General features: G+C 35.8%; 1 protein-coding gene across 1 annotated transcript; it reads left to right on the top strand.

Moving 5' to 3' along the window:
- Positions 1 to 1,559: 1,559 nt before the first annotated feature.
- On the top strand, positions 1,560 to 14,459 carry LOC121368155 (regucalcin-like). Its single transcript, XM_041492769.1, has 6 exons — positions 1,560 to 1,657; positions 3,660 to 3,816; positions 4,670 to 4,852; positions 8,789 to 9,013; positions 10,570 to 10,713; positions 14,260 to 14,459. Exons 2-6 carry the CDS (start codon positions 3,660 to 3,662, stop codon positions 14,454 to 14,456), a joined length of 906 nt encoding a protein of 301 aa, XP_041348703.1. The 5' UTR covers positions 1,560 to 1,657; the 3' UTR covers positions 14,457 to 14,459.
- Positions 14,460 to 14,772: the final 313 nt, after the last annotated feature.

Genomic DNA, 14,772 nt, shown 5'->3' with positions numbered 1-14,772 from the left:
AGGGGGGGGGGGGGGGGGTGTAGCTCATTTGGTTGAGTGCTCGCTCGAGGTGCTAGCGTCGTAGGATCGATCCATTCAACTTGATTTTTTTTTCTCGTTCCAATTATTGAACCACGACTGCTTTCCTGTTTGTGGGAAAGTGTATATAAAAGATTCCTTGCTACATCAGGAAAAATGTAGCGGGTTTCCTTTGATGAAGAAGGAAATGTTTTACCGGTATTTAACGACGCACTCGGCACATTTTTACTTTACGGTTATATAGCGTGAAACTTATGATTAAGGACCACACAGATAGTAGCCCATGAAGTGGCGAGAGCGGGTGTCCTCTCTCAATATGTGTGTGGTCCTTAACTATATGTCCGACGCCATATAACCATAAATAAAATGTGTTGAGTGCGTCGTTAAATAAACCATTTCCTTCCTTCTCCTTCCTTATATGCGAAAACCGAGTACAAGAAAAGCATGATTCTACAACAGCTTGGATCATACAACAAACAAGTGCAGTTGCACGGAACATACAATTGTAGCTGTCAGTCCAATCTGATATTAAAATTAGCTCTACTGGGTCTACCCTGGTAGATCTAACAGCATTGCGTGGACTCCCATGTCCAGGTGACATTTCATCTTCATAAATAACAATTCAAATATCGACCAATTACACTTCGCCGTTTATAACGTTATTCGGGGGCATACAAATTCTAAAAATATCGGGCGAGACTATTTATGTAATAGGCGAACTTGTTGGTCTGTTTCAACATTAAAAAGCAGGGGCAAAAGTGCAGTAATAAACTATGGATTGTATACTAGTATAAACAGATTTTATGGCTATACCATCACAGTTGGGGTTTTTCGTCTTGAAACGAATTTTATATAAAATTTTATATCGAAATTAGTTTCCGGCATACTTCGTAATTCACCCGAATCATTTCATATACCCTCGGCATAATCCCGAATGTTTTCAAATTCTTTTCAAATTACTGGCATGATTTTGCAAGTAAGGTTTTGATTGGTCGAATGAAAGGTCAACTGGACTTGAACTCAACGGGCTGCTGTTAGATCCACATGTAATAGTAGAGCTAATTTTAATTATATTGCTGTCAGTCATCGACACAGACACATTGCTAGACTGTCTTCAAGGCAAATAACACAGGCTAGACTGTCTGCGACTTTATTACATATGCACTTTCCCACAGACAGGAAACAACACATACCACGGCCTTTGGTAAAGTGGACAATCGGTAGTACTTAGTCATTTGGTGGCAGCTGGACAAAATGTGGGAATAACTATATAACTTCTTCTATTTAAAGACACCAGATAACAATAGTTTAAAATGAGTTGAGGTGTTAAATATTTTTCATTCCATTTCATCTATAAATATTCGAAACAAATTATAATACATTTTATTATTATTATTATTATTATTATTATTATTATTATTATTATTATTATTTTAGCGGTATAAATTATAATTTTTAGTAGAAAATGTTAACACTTTCGGCAATGGGAATTGATTTGGTCTAACATAACCCAACGCTTAAAGGGCAATAACCCTTTTCCGATTACAACGTTTTGGTCAGAAGTAGCTGTGAACATCGCTCTAATCTTTATGACACTGACGCTAATACATAAACAGATTTGAGACGTAACGAAGACAAAGTAAGCATTTATCGTTTAACTCCAACTGTGATTTTATTTTCAAGGATCGCTTTTGTAACATAAATCCGCTTAATTGCTCAAAAATTTTGGGTGAAGTTGTAAGCTCGAAAGTAATTCTAAATTCCTACATTATTTTTTGAGACTCGCAGAAATCTTAAATGCAACAGTAGAGCTTGTTCCAAACTTTATGTCAAATGGTAGGGAACAAATCCACACGGTTTTAATTACACACACGGCAAAAGTACTGTATTTTCCCCACCTCTATTTTAAAGAAATATTTCTTGGAATTAGTTTAAGGTTAGGGTTAGGGTTAGCGATAGTTATATACAATATATTTTAAAACAATTTGTTCTGTAAAACCAACATGAAGTTTATATTTCGTAATCCAGTATCGCTATGTTTTGCCTTTGAAAAATTAGACATTTTGACTATTCTGTATAAAATTTATTCCACACGGGTGCTTTTGATGATGCTTTTGGAAGAAATATAGCACAGAAGACAGAATGAGGCATCATGGGACTAAATCTTCGTTTTATTCCGTACACGTTCGGTTCATTCCGTCAAAATACACCCTATGAGATTTATAAGTATTAAAATGCAGTTTCACTTGTTGATCCACTGCATGGTCGAGTGGATACAGTGGTCGGCTACAGTCCCGATGGTTTGGAGTTCGAATCCAGGCCTAGCACTACATCGTTTGTAATGTTTAATGCAATACTCAGTTCATATGGTTAATTCAATACCCCAATAGTGGGGAAAATACGGTACTCTTTCCCCAAAGTTTGTCCAGACACAAATCTTGAAAAAAACATTACAATGACACAGATTCCACATACCAGATGCTAACCATGTCACCTATATCGACTTCGCTGAGAGCGTAAGGGAAAAAAGCATGTAATTTTGTATCAGCTGCCATTTTGACTTTTTATGGAATATTCTTCAAAAGGGGTGAAAGGATAAGACTTAATCTAACAACGTCATAACATGTTATGATATAAAAGCAAACGTGATGACGTCATATTATTTTTTGTTGTTGTTATTATTATTATTATTATTATTTTAATGATACCACTAGAGATCATCGATTTCATATTAATTGTGTCACATACTTTGGAGGCTTTCACCCCTCTTGAAGAGTATTCCATAAACAAGCAACATGGCAGACGGCAGAAAACTGCATGTATTTTTCCCTATGCAATCTCAGCAAAGACAATATCGTTGACATCGTTGCAGTCTCGTGTGTGGAATCTGTATATTTGTAGTGGTTTTTTTGCAATTTGTGTCTGGACAAGCTTTGGAGGAAATCTAACGGCAGTTAAAGGTAGGAGAGTAATTTTTTGTAGTTGTTAACAGTTTGGTTCGGACAATAGTAGAATATTAAGGGGGCCGTCCATAATTTTCAACATTTTCAGGAGCGTACAAACGTACACTTTTGACCACCCCTAAAAGTGTACATCCCCAAATGAAAAATGTTGATCAACATTTTTCATTTTCAAAACAAGTGTACGCTGGCCTGTTAACCCGCTCCCCTCGCGTACAGTTTGTACGCTCGTGAAAATGTTGAAAATTATGGACGGCCCCTAAATCAATGTTCTCAAGTGTTGTTGTTAAAAACAAAAACGGCTAAACTGTCTCTCTGTTATATATCTCTTGATTTTCTGTTTGTCATGATTTATTCTTGAGATATTAAAATCAGCGATAGAAACAAGCAGAATTTTTCATTTCATTTCGAAAAATCTACTTGTCCAGCAATATTTTCAGTTGTCCAAATAAATGTTTTATTTTATTCAAGTACGAGGACAATATTTTTTATTTCTCAAAATTAAACTTCATTTAACATTTGTACTTGTCCACTAGACAACCATTGAGGTACATTTTGCTTGTCTGAACAGATTATCACCTGTCAGGACAAATGGACAAGTGCTTATTTCGAACACTGAAAATTAATAAATGTTAAACAAGTTGTTAGTCGATGATTAGCCAGTCTTTCAACTGGTTGTAGATGTCTGTGGAGGTTGTCGTTAAAAGCTCTGTCCACCATGGAGAAGGACCACACTGGGATGACGTCACACAGAGCCTTTATTATGTGGACTGCTACATCAACGAGGTTCACCGGTTCGATACTCGGTCAGGGAACGATACGAAGATACACCTTGGAGGTGTGTAAAATCAGGGCTGTGTGAATTTTTTACAAAACATCTCGAAAATAAGGCATATTATTGCTTAATAATACTACATACATCTATATTAAAAGCCCTTCAACCTATATTAACATGTATGTCACATAGGTTGGTTAGGGTTTAAGCTCAACCCAATAAATTATTAGCACTTAATTTGGCTAATTTGGTCAAATCTTTTAGGCAAATTAAGTTTCAGTTTAAAAAAAAAAAAATTTTTTTTTTATTTTAACAATTTTTTAATGACTTATATAGTTACACAATCGCTGTTGTACGTGTAGGTGCCAAATTGACAACATGCTTGACATCATGAATACAAAATAGACTTTTAAATGTTTTATATTTCATTGTATAATTATAGGTGTTATAATTCAACACAAACATAATATTAATTGCAGTTTTGGTCTTGATCAAATAGGTCACTGCAAACAATTCCAATGTTTTTTAATTTGCCAGTGCATGTCCAATAAAAGTACATTTATTGCTGCTTTTACCAAGTTAAAGACTGAAACTCGAAAATATGTAAATATCAGAGGTGAAATCGCCCGAAATGTATCAAATTTGTTACGTGGAAAAATAATGAAAGCTTTCCCTATATTCAATTTCTTTTTTCATAGCATATTTTTTGCTGTGGACATACACTTTCTTATATGCAGGGATTGATGATGCTGTGTATTTCATGGACTAATAATGATAGTGATGTCGCAGCCTAACAATGGTTTTACTATTTCATAGCACTTAGATAACATCGAAAACATGGGCCCTGATAGTATTTTCATTGGAAGTGCCAGAAAAATGTGAAAGTGAAATTTGCAACGTTAATTTTTTTTCACAGATGGGTTAGCTGTTACAATATTTATCCCACGAACACGAGGCGGCTACCTAGCAACGCAGCTTGTTGGGTTGTCAATTGTCGATTCCTTCGATTCGGACAAAGTGACGCCCTTTGTGAAGATACTTGAAGATGGACAAGTATTGAATGATGGAAAGTGTGATTCCAGTGGAAGATTATGGGTGGGTAAGTTGTTTACTTCGTACTTAAGAGTTGAACGTATAACGATAGCACCGACTATGACAGCTATCATTTAGATATAAACTGCCGTAGGTCCAGGAGCATCACCAACGGCACAAGATCGAGTGCTGTCGTTAAAACTCCTCAATGATGGCAAAATGTTTACGCCTGGTGTACATTAGTACCACCACGACTGATATAACAAAGGCCATGGTATGTGCTATCCTGTCTTGACATCCAGTAGACTGATCAATAAATCAATATGCTCTAGTTGTCATTAAACAAAAAAACTTCAGAGCTAAAAATTTGCGTGAATCTCCGAATCCGATTCATGCCAGGATTTGCACAAGCATAAAACATCCGAATCTATTTGTATTCGCGTGAAATACTTCCACAAATTTATTAAATTGAATAATCAGTGAGTAAAACGTTATCAAAAAAAAAAAAAAAAAAAAAAAACGTCTGGTTATCAAGCTTCAGTTTAAACTGGCTTCAAAAGCGTTGCATACATTCAAATCTGTGCATGTTCGAAACACAGTGGTTTATCGAGACTAGTCTGGCCTGGAGCCAAGCAGTGGTTGGCCCATTTCTATGAACCAAATTGCCAACGAAGAGAACCAAAAGGAACTTTTTGATCAGTTCTTACATAATAACAGAGACAGTAATTTAGTGTGCCAAATTTAGTAATACATAAAAAATTCTATGTTAGTTCGCTGATACTATGTTCCTTACCTTTAATTACCTGCTCTTTTTAATCAATAAATCATTTTGTCGATAGCGGAAATGTACTTCAGTAATATCCATACAAACATTGAACCAATGCGCAAAAAATACATCGGCAAAAGTATCCCATGTGCTGTTTACAAATAAGCAATCTTCAAAAAGTAACCTAGGCTGCAAATTGTTTATTCTTTCCAGTAAATGGTAAGGGTTTTATACACACTAATCCATATACAGTTAGTAGCATATGACACAGAACTCTATATACTAACACTGTTGATAAAGTTCTTCAATGAAAATGTTTAGAATCGGAGGATTCTCGTGGACTTCTTGGATTTTAGCCTTGAACTTTATAACAGTAGTACATTTAAAATATGTCTACATACAGCAAAATAAGTCATTTAAAAAACCATTGCCGTGGACAGGCTTTAACATGCAGGCGGTTTCACTCATAGCAATTTAGTTTTTAAATTCATAAATTCATAAATTCAAGCCCTGTCGTAATTTAAGTGCTTACATGATGTGCAGTCTGTCTAGGTATAAAGTTTGTTTTGTTTAACGACACCACTAGAACACATTGATTTGTTAATCATCAACTATTTGATATTAAATATGTGGTCATTTTGACAGTCATAGAGAGTAGACCCACTACATTTTTCCATTAGTAGTAAGCTTCTTTTATATGCACCATCCCACATACAGACAAAGCTATAGTATATAGTAAACGATAAAGAGAGATTTTATTGAAAATATGTTGTACGAAAGAATAATATTTTTAATATTGAAAATATTCGTCAATTTAGACATTTGTTTAACTTAATAATAGATATTAATTTTGTAAACAACAATCTGACAATTTGCATAGGTAACCTAGAAGGAAATTAACTGCGATTGAGTTGGGGTTTAGTTTAGACTTCAGCTGGCGACAAATAGTCTTGATCATACCAGGCATTACTTATAAGTCGGGGTCAAGACAACGAGCCGTGTTGTTGATTGTCATAAATGACTATGAATAGATAACCCATGACCCAAATCGAAATTCCATGATTTCCATGACCCGTACAAACCCTCTTATAGCTGGCCACTGAATTACATAAAATGTTTTGTATTAACCAGCTATGTTAAAAAATCCTACCACTGGCAAATATACTCTTTTATTTTACTAAATCATATTGCGCAACCGACATCTGTGAGATAAGACTAGGGGAGCAATTAACAGTTACAGTGACTCCTGGCAGCAGAGAGTGCATACATGAAAGGTGGAATTTCAAACACCGATGAATTAAATATCTTGTTGATTGTGGAGTGACTTGACATGCCAAAACATTTAGTAGCCCAGTGGACTACCAGTTTTAGACAACTGGTAGTCTGAGTGAGAAATTAGCCAAAACACCCCGGGCTACTGCTAAGTTCGAGCCCTGAAATAACACACAGCTGGGTCAAAGTTCAACTTTTTATGACAGAATCTTAAGTATAAATAGCAGATAGGATAATTGTACATTAATCTGTCTCTTGAAAAATTACCTGCAATATGTTAACGGTTTTAGCAGGTGAATATTTATGTTTATCAAGCCTGTTTTTTTTCTCTCTTAAAAAGCATATGGCCCAGTTTCACAAAACATCGTAAGCCTAGTTTTGCATGTAAATGTAAATCTACGACTAAACCACAATTTTTATGCTAGCTCTAGCACTCACCAAATTCGCCAATTGCGAATTTCAAAAACAACTGGCAAATTTTATTTTAATTTGTTTAAATAATTTCATGAAATAATTGATCTTTTGTTAGAAAATAACTGGGTTTCTGCAAACAAATTTAAGTTTGATAGATAATTTAGCAAAATGTTTTGCCCACCCAGAGCTAGCCCTGATTATAGTACAACAAATATAGTTAAACGTACACATATTTGATTTTCCTTTGTCCTTAAAATTCTCCATCTTCTATAATGATTAAATTTTCTGCGTGAAATAGATGCTAAATACTTGTAAATGGTACGACTGGTATCACTGCTAGTTGCAGACATAAACTTACAATTTTTGTGAAATAGGCCCCAGGTGTTTAAACATTGTAAATGTATGTAGACTTTACAAGTGTGTAAGATATATAACAGACTTTGTACATTCAGTCCATATTGTATTAAACTTGATTTACTCCTTCACAGGGACAGAATGTAGCCCAGTGGTAGGGCACACTCCTGATGCACGGTCGGTCTAGGGTCGATCCCTATCGGTGGACCCATTGGACTATTTCTTGCTGACTGGTACATGTACATCAAAGGCTGTGTTATGTGCTATTCTGTCTTTGGAATGGTGCATATAAAAGATCCCTTGCTACTAATGGAAAAATATAAAGTTCCTCTCTGAGACTATATGTCGAAATTACCAATTTTGTTTTACATCCGGTAGCTGATGATTAATAATCAGTGTGCTCTAGTGGTGTCGTTAGAGAAAACAAACTTTTTTCTCTTTTTTTGTAAATGTATGTAGTTGCAAGTGTGTAAGACATAAACAGACTTTGTAACTTCAGACCGGCCTCGGTGGCGTCATGGTAGGCTATCGGTCTACAGGCTGGTAGGTACTGGGTTCGGATCCCAGTCGAGGCATGGGATTTTTAATCCAGATACCAACTCCAAACCCTGAGTGAGTGCTCCGCAAAGCTCAATGGGTAGGTGTAAACCACTTGCACCGACCAGTTTCCTCTCAAAATCTGTGTGGTCCTTAACCGTATGTCTGACGCCATATAAAGGTAAATAAAATGTGTTGAGTGCGTCGTTAAATAAAACATTTCTTTCTTTGTAACTTCAGTCCATATTGTCTTAAAGGGACATACCCTAGTTTCAGCCCATGAAAATGAACACTACATTTAGTTAATCTACAAACCTGTAACACATTTGGATAAAGTTACAATTGAGTGAAACATGAGTTTGTTGCTTTGAAATGGTGAAATACCCTCTAAAAATAGACTAAAACTTTTACTGAGTAAAACTCGACTCCATAACTGTTACTTCCCAGATGCATGTACGTTTTTAAAACTATGAGAAATGCACTTTGTGATATTAAAAAGACCAGGATCACCAAAAACACTTTGAATGTACGGGATAATCTAAACCATAAAATCTAAGTAATGTATGATTTCAGTTGTCAAAAACGTCCCTAATAGTCAAAAATATGACTTAGTGTTTAAAAACTAGGGTATGTCCCTTTAAACTTGATTTACTACTTCAGGTTCCACATCTGGACCAAGAGGAGCGACAGGCATTGAAACGTGGCCCACTGGGTTGGGCTCCCTGTTCAGTGTCGAAGCTGATGGCGACGTCAAGAGTCACCTGACTTCACTTGATTTACCCAATGGTCTCGATTGGTCGTCCGATGGCAGGACAATGTATTTTGCAGACTCAGCGCGGAGACAAGTGTGGGCTTTTGATTTTGATGTAAATGCTGGCAAAATCAGTGAGTAAATTGTATATTGTACAATTCTAGAAACAAACATTAGTAGTTTTAAAATTATTATTATTTGTTTGTTTTTAGGCCTAATCTCGTAATGAAGGCGTATAAAATATTATTGAAACCGTTTTTATGTATAGAACTGTCTGCTAATCGTATGATTTTGAAGATTGATATCGCATATTTTAATACTTACAATGGCTTCAATTAAAATGCAGAAAATGCATGACAAACGCGAATGAAGAATTCTGGGATATACTGGAAACAATTTTTAGAAATAAGATGGAAAGCAAAAGCTGCTTGTGAAACGGATTATTGGAAAGCACAAACCACAGCCTTTGACTGATTGTGATGCATTGGTTGGAACAAGAAAAAACCCAATCAGTTGAATGGATCCACCGAGATGGTTAGATCCTATGATGCAAGCACCTCAAGCGAGTGCTCAACCAACTGAGCTAAATCTCGCCCCACACTCTAAAGAGACATACTTTAAAATGTACTGATATGTTGTTCAACAAACATTCCTTTCTTTGCCATAATTGACATATCCTTGAGTAACTGTGAACCAACCTATTAATGGGAAGTGATTTCTGCCCATGCGCATTATAATGCACGATCAATTTGATGACATATTTAATAAAATCAACCAACCAATGTTAATATCTATGCCAGTTTATTTTGTAAAGATATTAAATGCATGTCGTAGTCTAATGCAGACATTCATCAGATGCATGTACTATCGTAAACTGGGCTATTGTTTTTAAAGAGTGACACATGTACAGTGTTTTATCACCTATGTTTCTAGACTCCGATAATGGGCATCATTCCCCACCATTCTACAGATGCTATGTCATTTTTTATTCACAATTTTGGAGTAAAAAATTCTCAATCTGTATGTAAATGTCATTCACTGGACAAACCTTCCCTCCCCAACAACGTTTTGTAATTAACAATAGATATGTATTTATTTGAATAAACACAAGTTCATGTGTGTGTGTGTATATATATATATATATATATATATATATATATATATATATATATATAGCATTACTTTTTTAATTCTAACTTTGCTTAATAAGATGTTTTTAAAATAAAACTGAAAATTCAAAATTTTAGTAAAATAACGCTAAAATTTCCAATTTCAAAGCCATGGGTGTCAAGTCAAATTTTAAAACTAAAACAAACCCTGCATGTAACGTGATGTCACCAACACTCTGCAATGAATCTGCAAAGCAGACAAGACTTTGACAATGACAACGGTGTGAAACATTTTTGATTAGCTTTAATATTACACACCATTTTATATAGTGCATACAGTGCCAAGTGACGGTCAAGTATATATTTCCCTATGTCTAAAACTATTTTGAATATCTGCTTGTCCTTTCCTCATTTGTGCACTTTGTTTGAATTAAGAAAACCTTCCAAAAAAAACAAAGTACAATGTATTTTGATGTCAGGGTTCAGTTATATGCAGATTCCTTAAAAACAAGTCATATGTCAATAGACCGGTTTATGGGGTAGCCTGGTTCACACTTTTTCATGATACTTATTTTTGGCAGGTAATCAGCGTACTGTGGTGGATCTGGGCAGGTCCCCAATCCATGAGATGAGTTTCCCCGATGGACTAGTCGTGGACGAGGAAGACAAACTATGGGTAGCATTGTGGGACGCATCCAAGGTGGCCAGATTTGACCCAGAAACAGGTGAGCAATTTTAACGTACAAAAATTTCTTGATACCTTAAAAAGGGTGGGACGTAGCCCAGTGGTAGAGTGTTCGCTTGATGTGCAGTCGGTTGGGGATTGATCTCTGCCGGTGGGCCCATTGGGCTGTTTCTCGTTCCAGCCAGTGCACCACGACTGGTATATCAAAGGCCGTGGGATGTGCTATGCTGTCTGTAGGATGGTGCATATAAAAGATCCCTTGTTACTAATGAAAAACTGTAGTAGGTTTCCTCTCTAAGACTATGTCAAAATTACCAAATGTTTGACATTCAGTAGCTGGTGATTAATATATTAAGTGGTGGTGTTAAACAAAACAACCTTTTTGATACCTTAAAGGGACACACCCTAGTTACTGCTTTTTCACTCCATTTGATAAAAACGTGATCTAAGTGCGTTACAGGTTTGTAGATTAACCAAATTTGTAGATTAACCAATTTTTTCTTTTTTTTCGCTGGATGGAACTAGGGTGTGCGGCTTTAAAACGACAATGTTTAGTATATTGTTTTAATACTGTTTAAAGGGACAGACCCTAGTTTCAAGCCGTGAAAATTAACACTAAGTTTAGTTAATCTACAAACCTGTAACACGTTTGAATAAAGTTACAATTGAGAGAAACATGAGTCTGTGACTTTCAAATGGTGAAATACCCTCTAAAAATAGACTAACACTCAACTCCATAACTTTTACTTCTCGGACGCATGTGCGTTTTTAAAAATGAGAAACACCAGGATGACCAAAAACACTTCGATTGTATGGAAATTGATAATCTAAACAATAAAATCTAATTAAAGTATGATTTCAGTGATCAATAGTCCAAAATATGCCTTAGTGTTTAAAAACTAGGTTATGTCCCTTTACAGTGAAAAATATCTACATGTAAATTAGATTGAGGTTTAATTGATTTCCCATGATGCATTAGTCTTTGATTTATGATGGTTGCCCTTTCCATAAATCAGTCTTGGAATTAGCAGACTTTTCACACTGGGCGGTATTGAAATTTGAAGTTTAGTATCAGTATTGGTATTTTGGGGGTGATTTACCTTGGTATCGGTACGGTATTCGGTATTGAAACAATACTGATACAGATTTTGAGCGATATTTTTGGTATACTCTGATTTAAATGTAAATTTCTTACCCACGTCCCTTGTCTGGTTTGTACCCAACCCATTTTGCCTTCATTAGATATATTGTTAGTGCTTTACTAAATGGCGTGAAACATTTTTCAATACCAAAATTTTGGTATTTTGACAATCTACCGGTAATTAAAATTAGGTCCACTATTACAGCAGCCAGTTGGAGCTCATGTCCACCAATCAAAACCTTACTTGCAGAATCATGCCAGTGATTTAAAAAATAATTTGAAAACATTCCGAATTATCCTGAGGGTATACAACATGTTTCATGTGAATTATGAAAGCCTTAAAACATGTTTTATTTTATAAAATAAATAATTTGTAATGTAAAACTGAAGACTGATAACCCATCCCGTACATATTGGTATGGTTCGCTGTACTGCGGTCACTAAAATAGACTTGCACGATATTTTTAGAATTTGTATGCTCCCAAATAACGTTATAAAAGGCGAAGTGTGATTGGTCAATATTTAAATTATTATTTACAGACGAAATGTTACCTGGACATTGGGGACTACGCAGTGTTGTTAGCAATCCGATTAAAATTAGTTCTACTGGTCTAAATACGGAATTCATAATTCACATGAAACATATCGTATACCCTCAGGATAATTCGGAATGTTTTCAAATTATTTTCAAATCACTGGCATGATTCTGCAAGTAAGGTTTTGATTGGTGGACATGAGCTCCAACTGGCTGCTGTTAGATCCACATGTAATAGTGGAGCTAATTTTAATTAGATTGGTATTTTGAAATTTGCTCAGTATGGTATAAATCGGTATTGATATGATAACGATACTGAACGGTATATGCTAAGCTCTATTTCTAAGAACTTCCAGACAGTGCACCATGACTGGTATATAAAAGGCTGTGGTAGCTGCTGTTCTGTCCTGGACAGAGGAGCCGGCATAAGTCGACACTTGCGCCCATTTTAGGCGTGCGTTACAACAGCTTGCTCTGAATGTGCACGTAAATCTCTATGATTATGCTATCCTGTCTGGGATGGTGCATATAAAAGATCCCTTGCTACTAATGCAAAAATGTAGCAAGTTTCCTCTATATGTCAAAATTATCAATGTTTGACACTCAATATCTGATTATTAATCAATCAATGTGCTCTAGTGGTGTTGTTAAACAAAACAAACTTTAACCTTCTTTTCTAAGCCATCTATTCATCTTCTCCATTATCCCAGTACCTCCTTCCTTGATGAGACTTTCTATACTATATCACCATTTACAGTTGCATACAGAACTTAAGAATTAGTCTCCCACGGCAATTCAGTGTTCGAGATTAATGGTATCCTGATATCCTGGGGATACCAGAATTTAATTTTGGATACCATAGTCAATAACCCAGTATCCCACCGGGATACCGTATAATGTTGCTGGGGTTTTTTTAATCCTGCGTTTGTATTTTTCACTGAAACAATGAAAGTCTTCATTTACTGGTGAAGTTGAGTAACAGTATTTTCGAGCTCATACCCAGTCTAATGCTACACTGGAGCAATAGCGGCGTAGCAACAGACTGGGAACGATAACAGTGCCGTCCAAGTTTGTTATGGTGTTATTTATGAATTTCGTTGAAGTGGGATACTAAATTCTTAGGTGGGATACCAGATTTTGAAATGTTAGTATCCAACTGGGATACTGCCCAAAATGTTTAATCTCGAACACTGACATTTTGTAAAGAATTGCCATTGGTGATACGGTTCACCGACAGCAATTTTGAGCCTGCCTGTGGCATTTTTATTTGTTTTTAAAGTGACATGACCAAAAGGTTATTTTGCTCAATGTAGACATATTTCAAATGCACAAATGTTGAATACTGGCAGATAATATACTCTAGGTATATACATTTTGTCATTGTTGAGGAACTTTACTGACAGAACTTTTGTGCCGTCGGTGATGATCTCTACCTATGGCAATTTATATCTCAACGACGGCAATTGCTGTCAGTGCCGTCGTTAAGTTTGAGCCCTGCAGATCTGTTAACCCTTCCTCAGAAAAACGTACGTAATAATGTTGGTTTGGTACGCTAATGCAAATGTTCATCACTGTAATAGTTGTATTAGTGCACAGGCTGACTAGGGTGCTAAATTGTGGAGGCCTGCAAAATCATGGAAAACCAAATCAATATGATTCCCTACCCTCATATTCATCCACTTATCCCTAAAACTCTAGCTTCTATTAGTCTAATCTGCAGTAGTTTTTATGTTAATAATTACATGGTATTACGATTATGGTTTTGGAAGAAAAAAGGTTGGGCGCAAAATATTAGTGGCCACTCTGTCTACACTCTCCCACCTTAATCCCAATCCCAATCTCAGCTCGAAGTAATCCCCAAAAGCCTATCATGTTTCATTATATAATTGTTTATTGTTATTTATCTTCAGGCAAAATGATGCAGTCGGTTTCCTTCCCGTGTCAACGAATTACATCATGCTGCTTTGGCGGAAAAAACCTAGACGAGTTATACGTGACGAGTAGCAAGTATCCGGAACATCTCACAGAAACTCCACTGGCAGGCTCGCTGTTCAAGGTCACTGGGTTAGGGGTCAAAGGTCGCAGATTAAATATGTTTGCAGGATAAAAAGTGTTAATTACAGTTTGCGGGATAAAGTGTTAATTACAGAAAAAGAATCCAGCATAATTAGCCTTAAGGGCTAGCTCTGGCACTCACCAAATTCGCCAAATAAGAATTTTAAAAACAATTGGCAAATTTTATTTTAATTTTGCAAAATAATTTCATCAAATACTTTGTATTTTATTATACAGTAAGTGAGTTTCTGCAAATTTTAAAAAACGTTTAATAGATAAATTTGCAAAATTGTCTGTTAAGTCGCCCAGAGCTAGCCCTAGACTGATGAAATACATGTATAAGATCTTCAATGTTCAACAGCATCATG

Source organism: Gigantopelta aegis, chromosome 1 (assembly GCF_016097555.1).
Source record: "Gigantopelta aegis isolate Gae_Host chromosome 1, Gae_host_genome, whole genome shotgun sequence".
Classification (NCBI taxonomy): Eukaryota; Metazoa; Mollusca; class Gastropoda; order Neomphalida; family Peltospiridae; genus Gigantopelta; species Gigantopelta aegis.
Note: the sequence above shows the minus strand (reverse complement) of the source record. Positions and strands in the feature narration are given on the sequence as shown.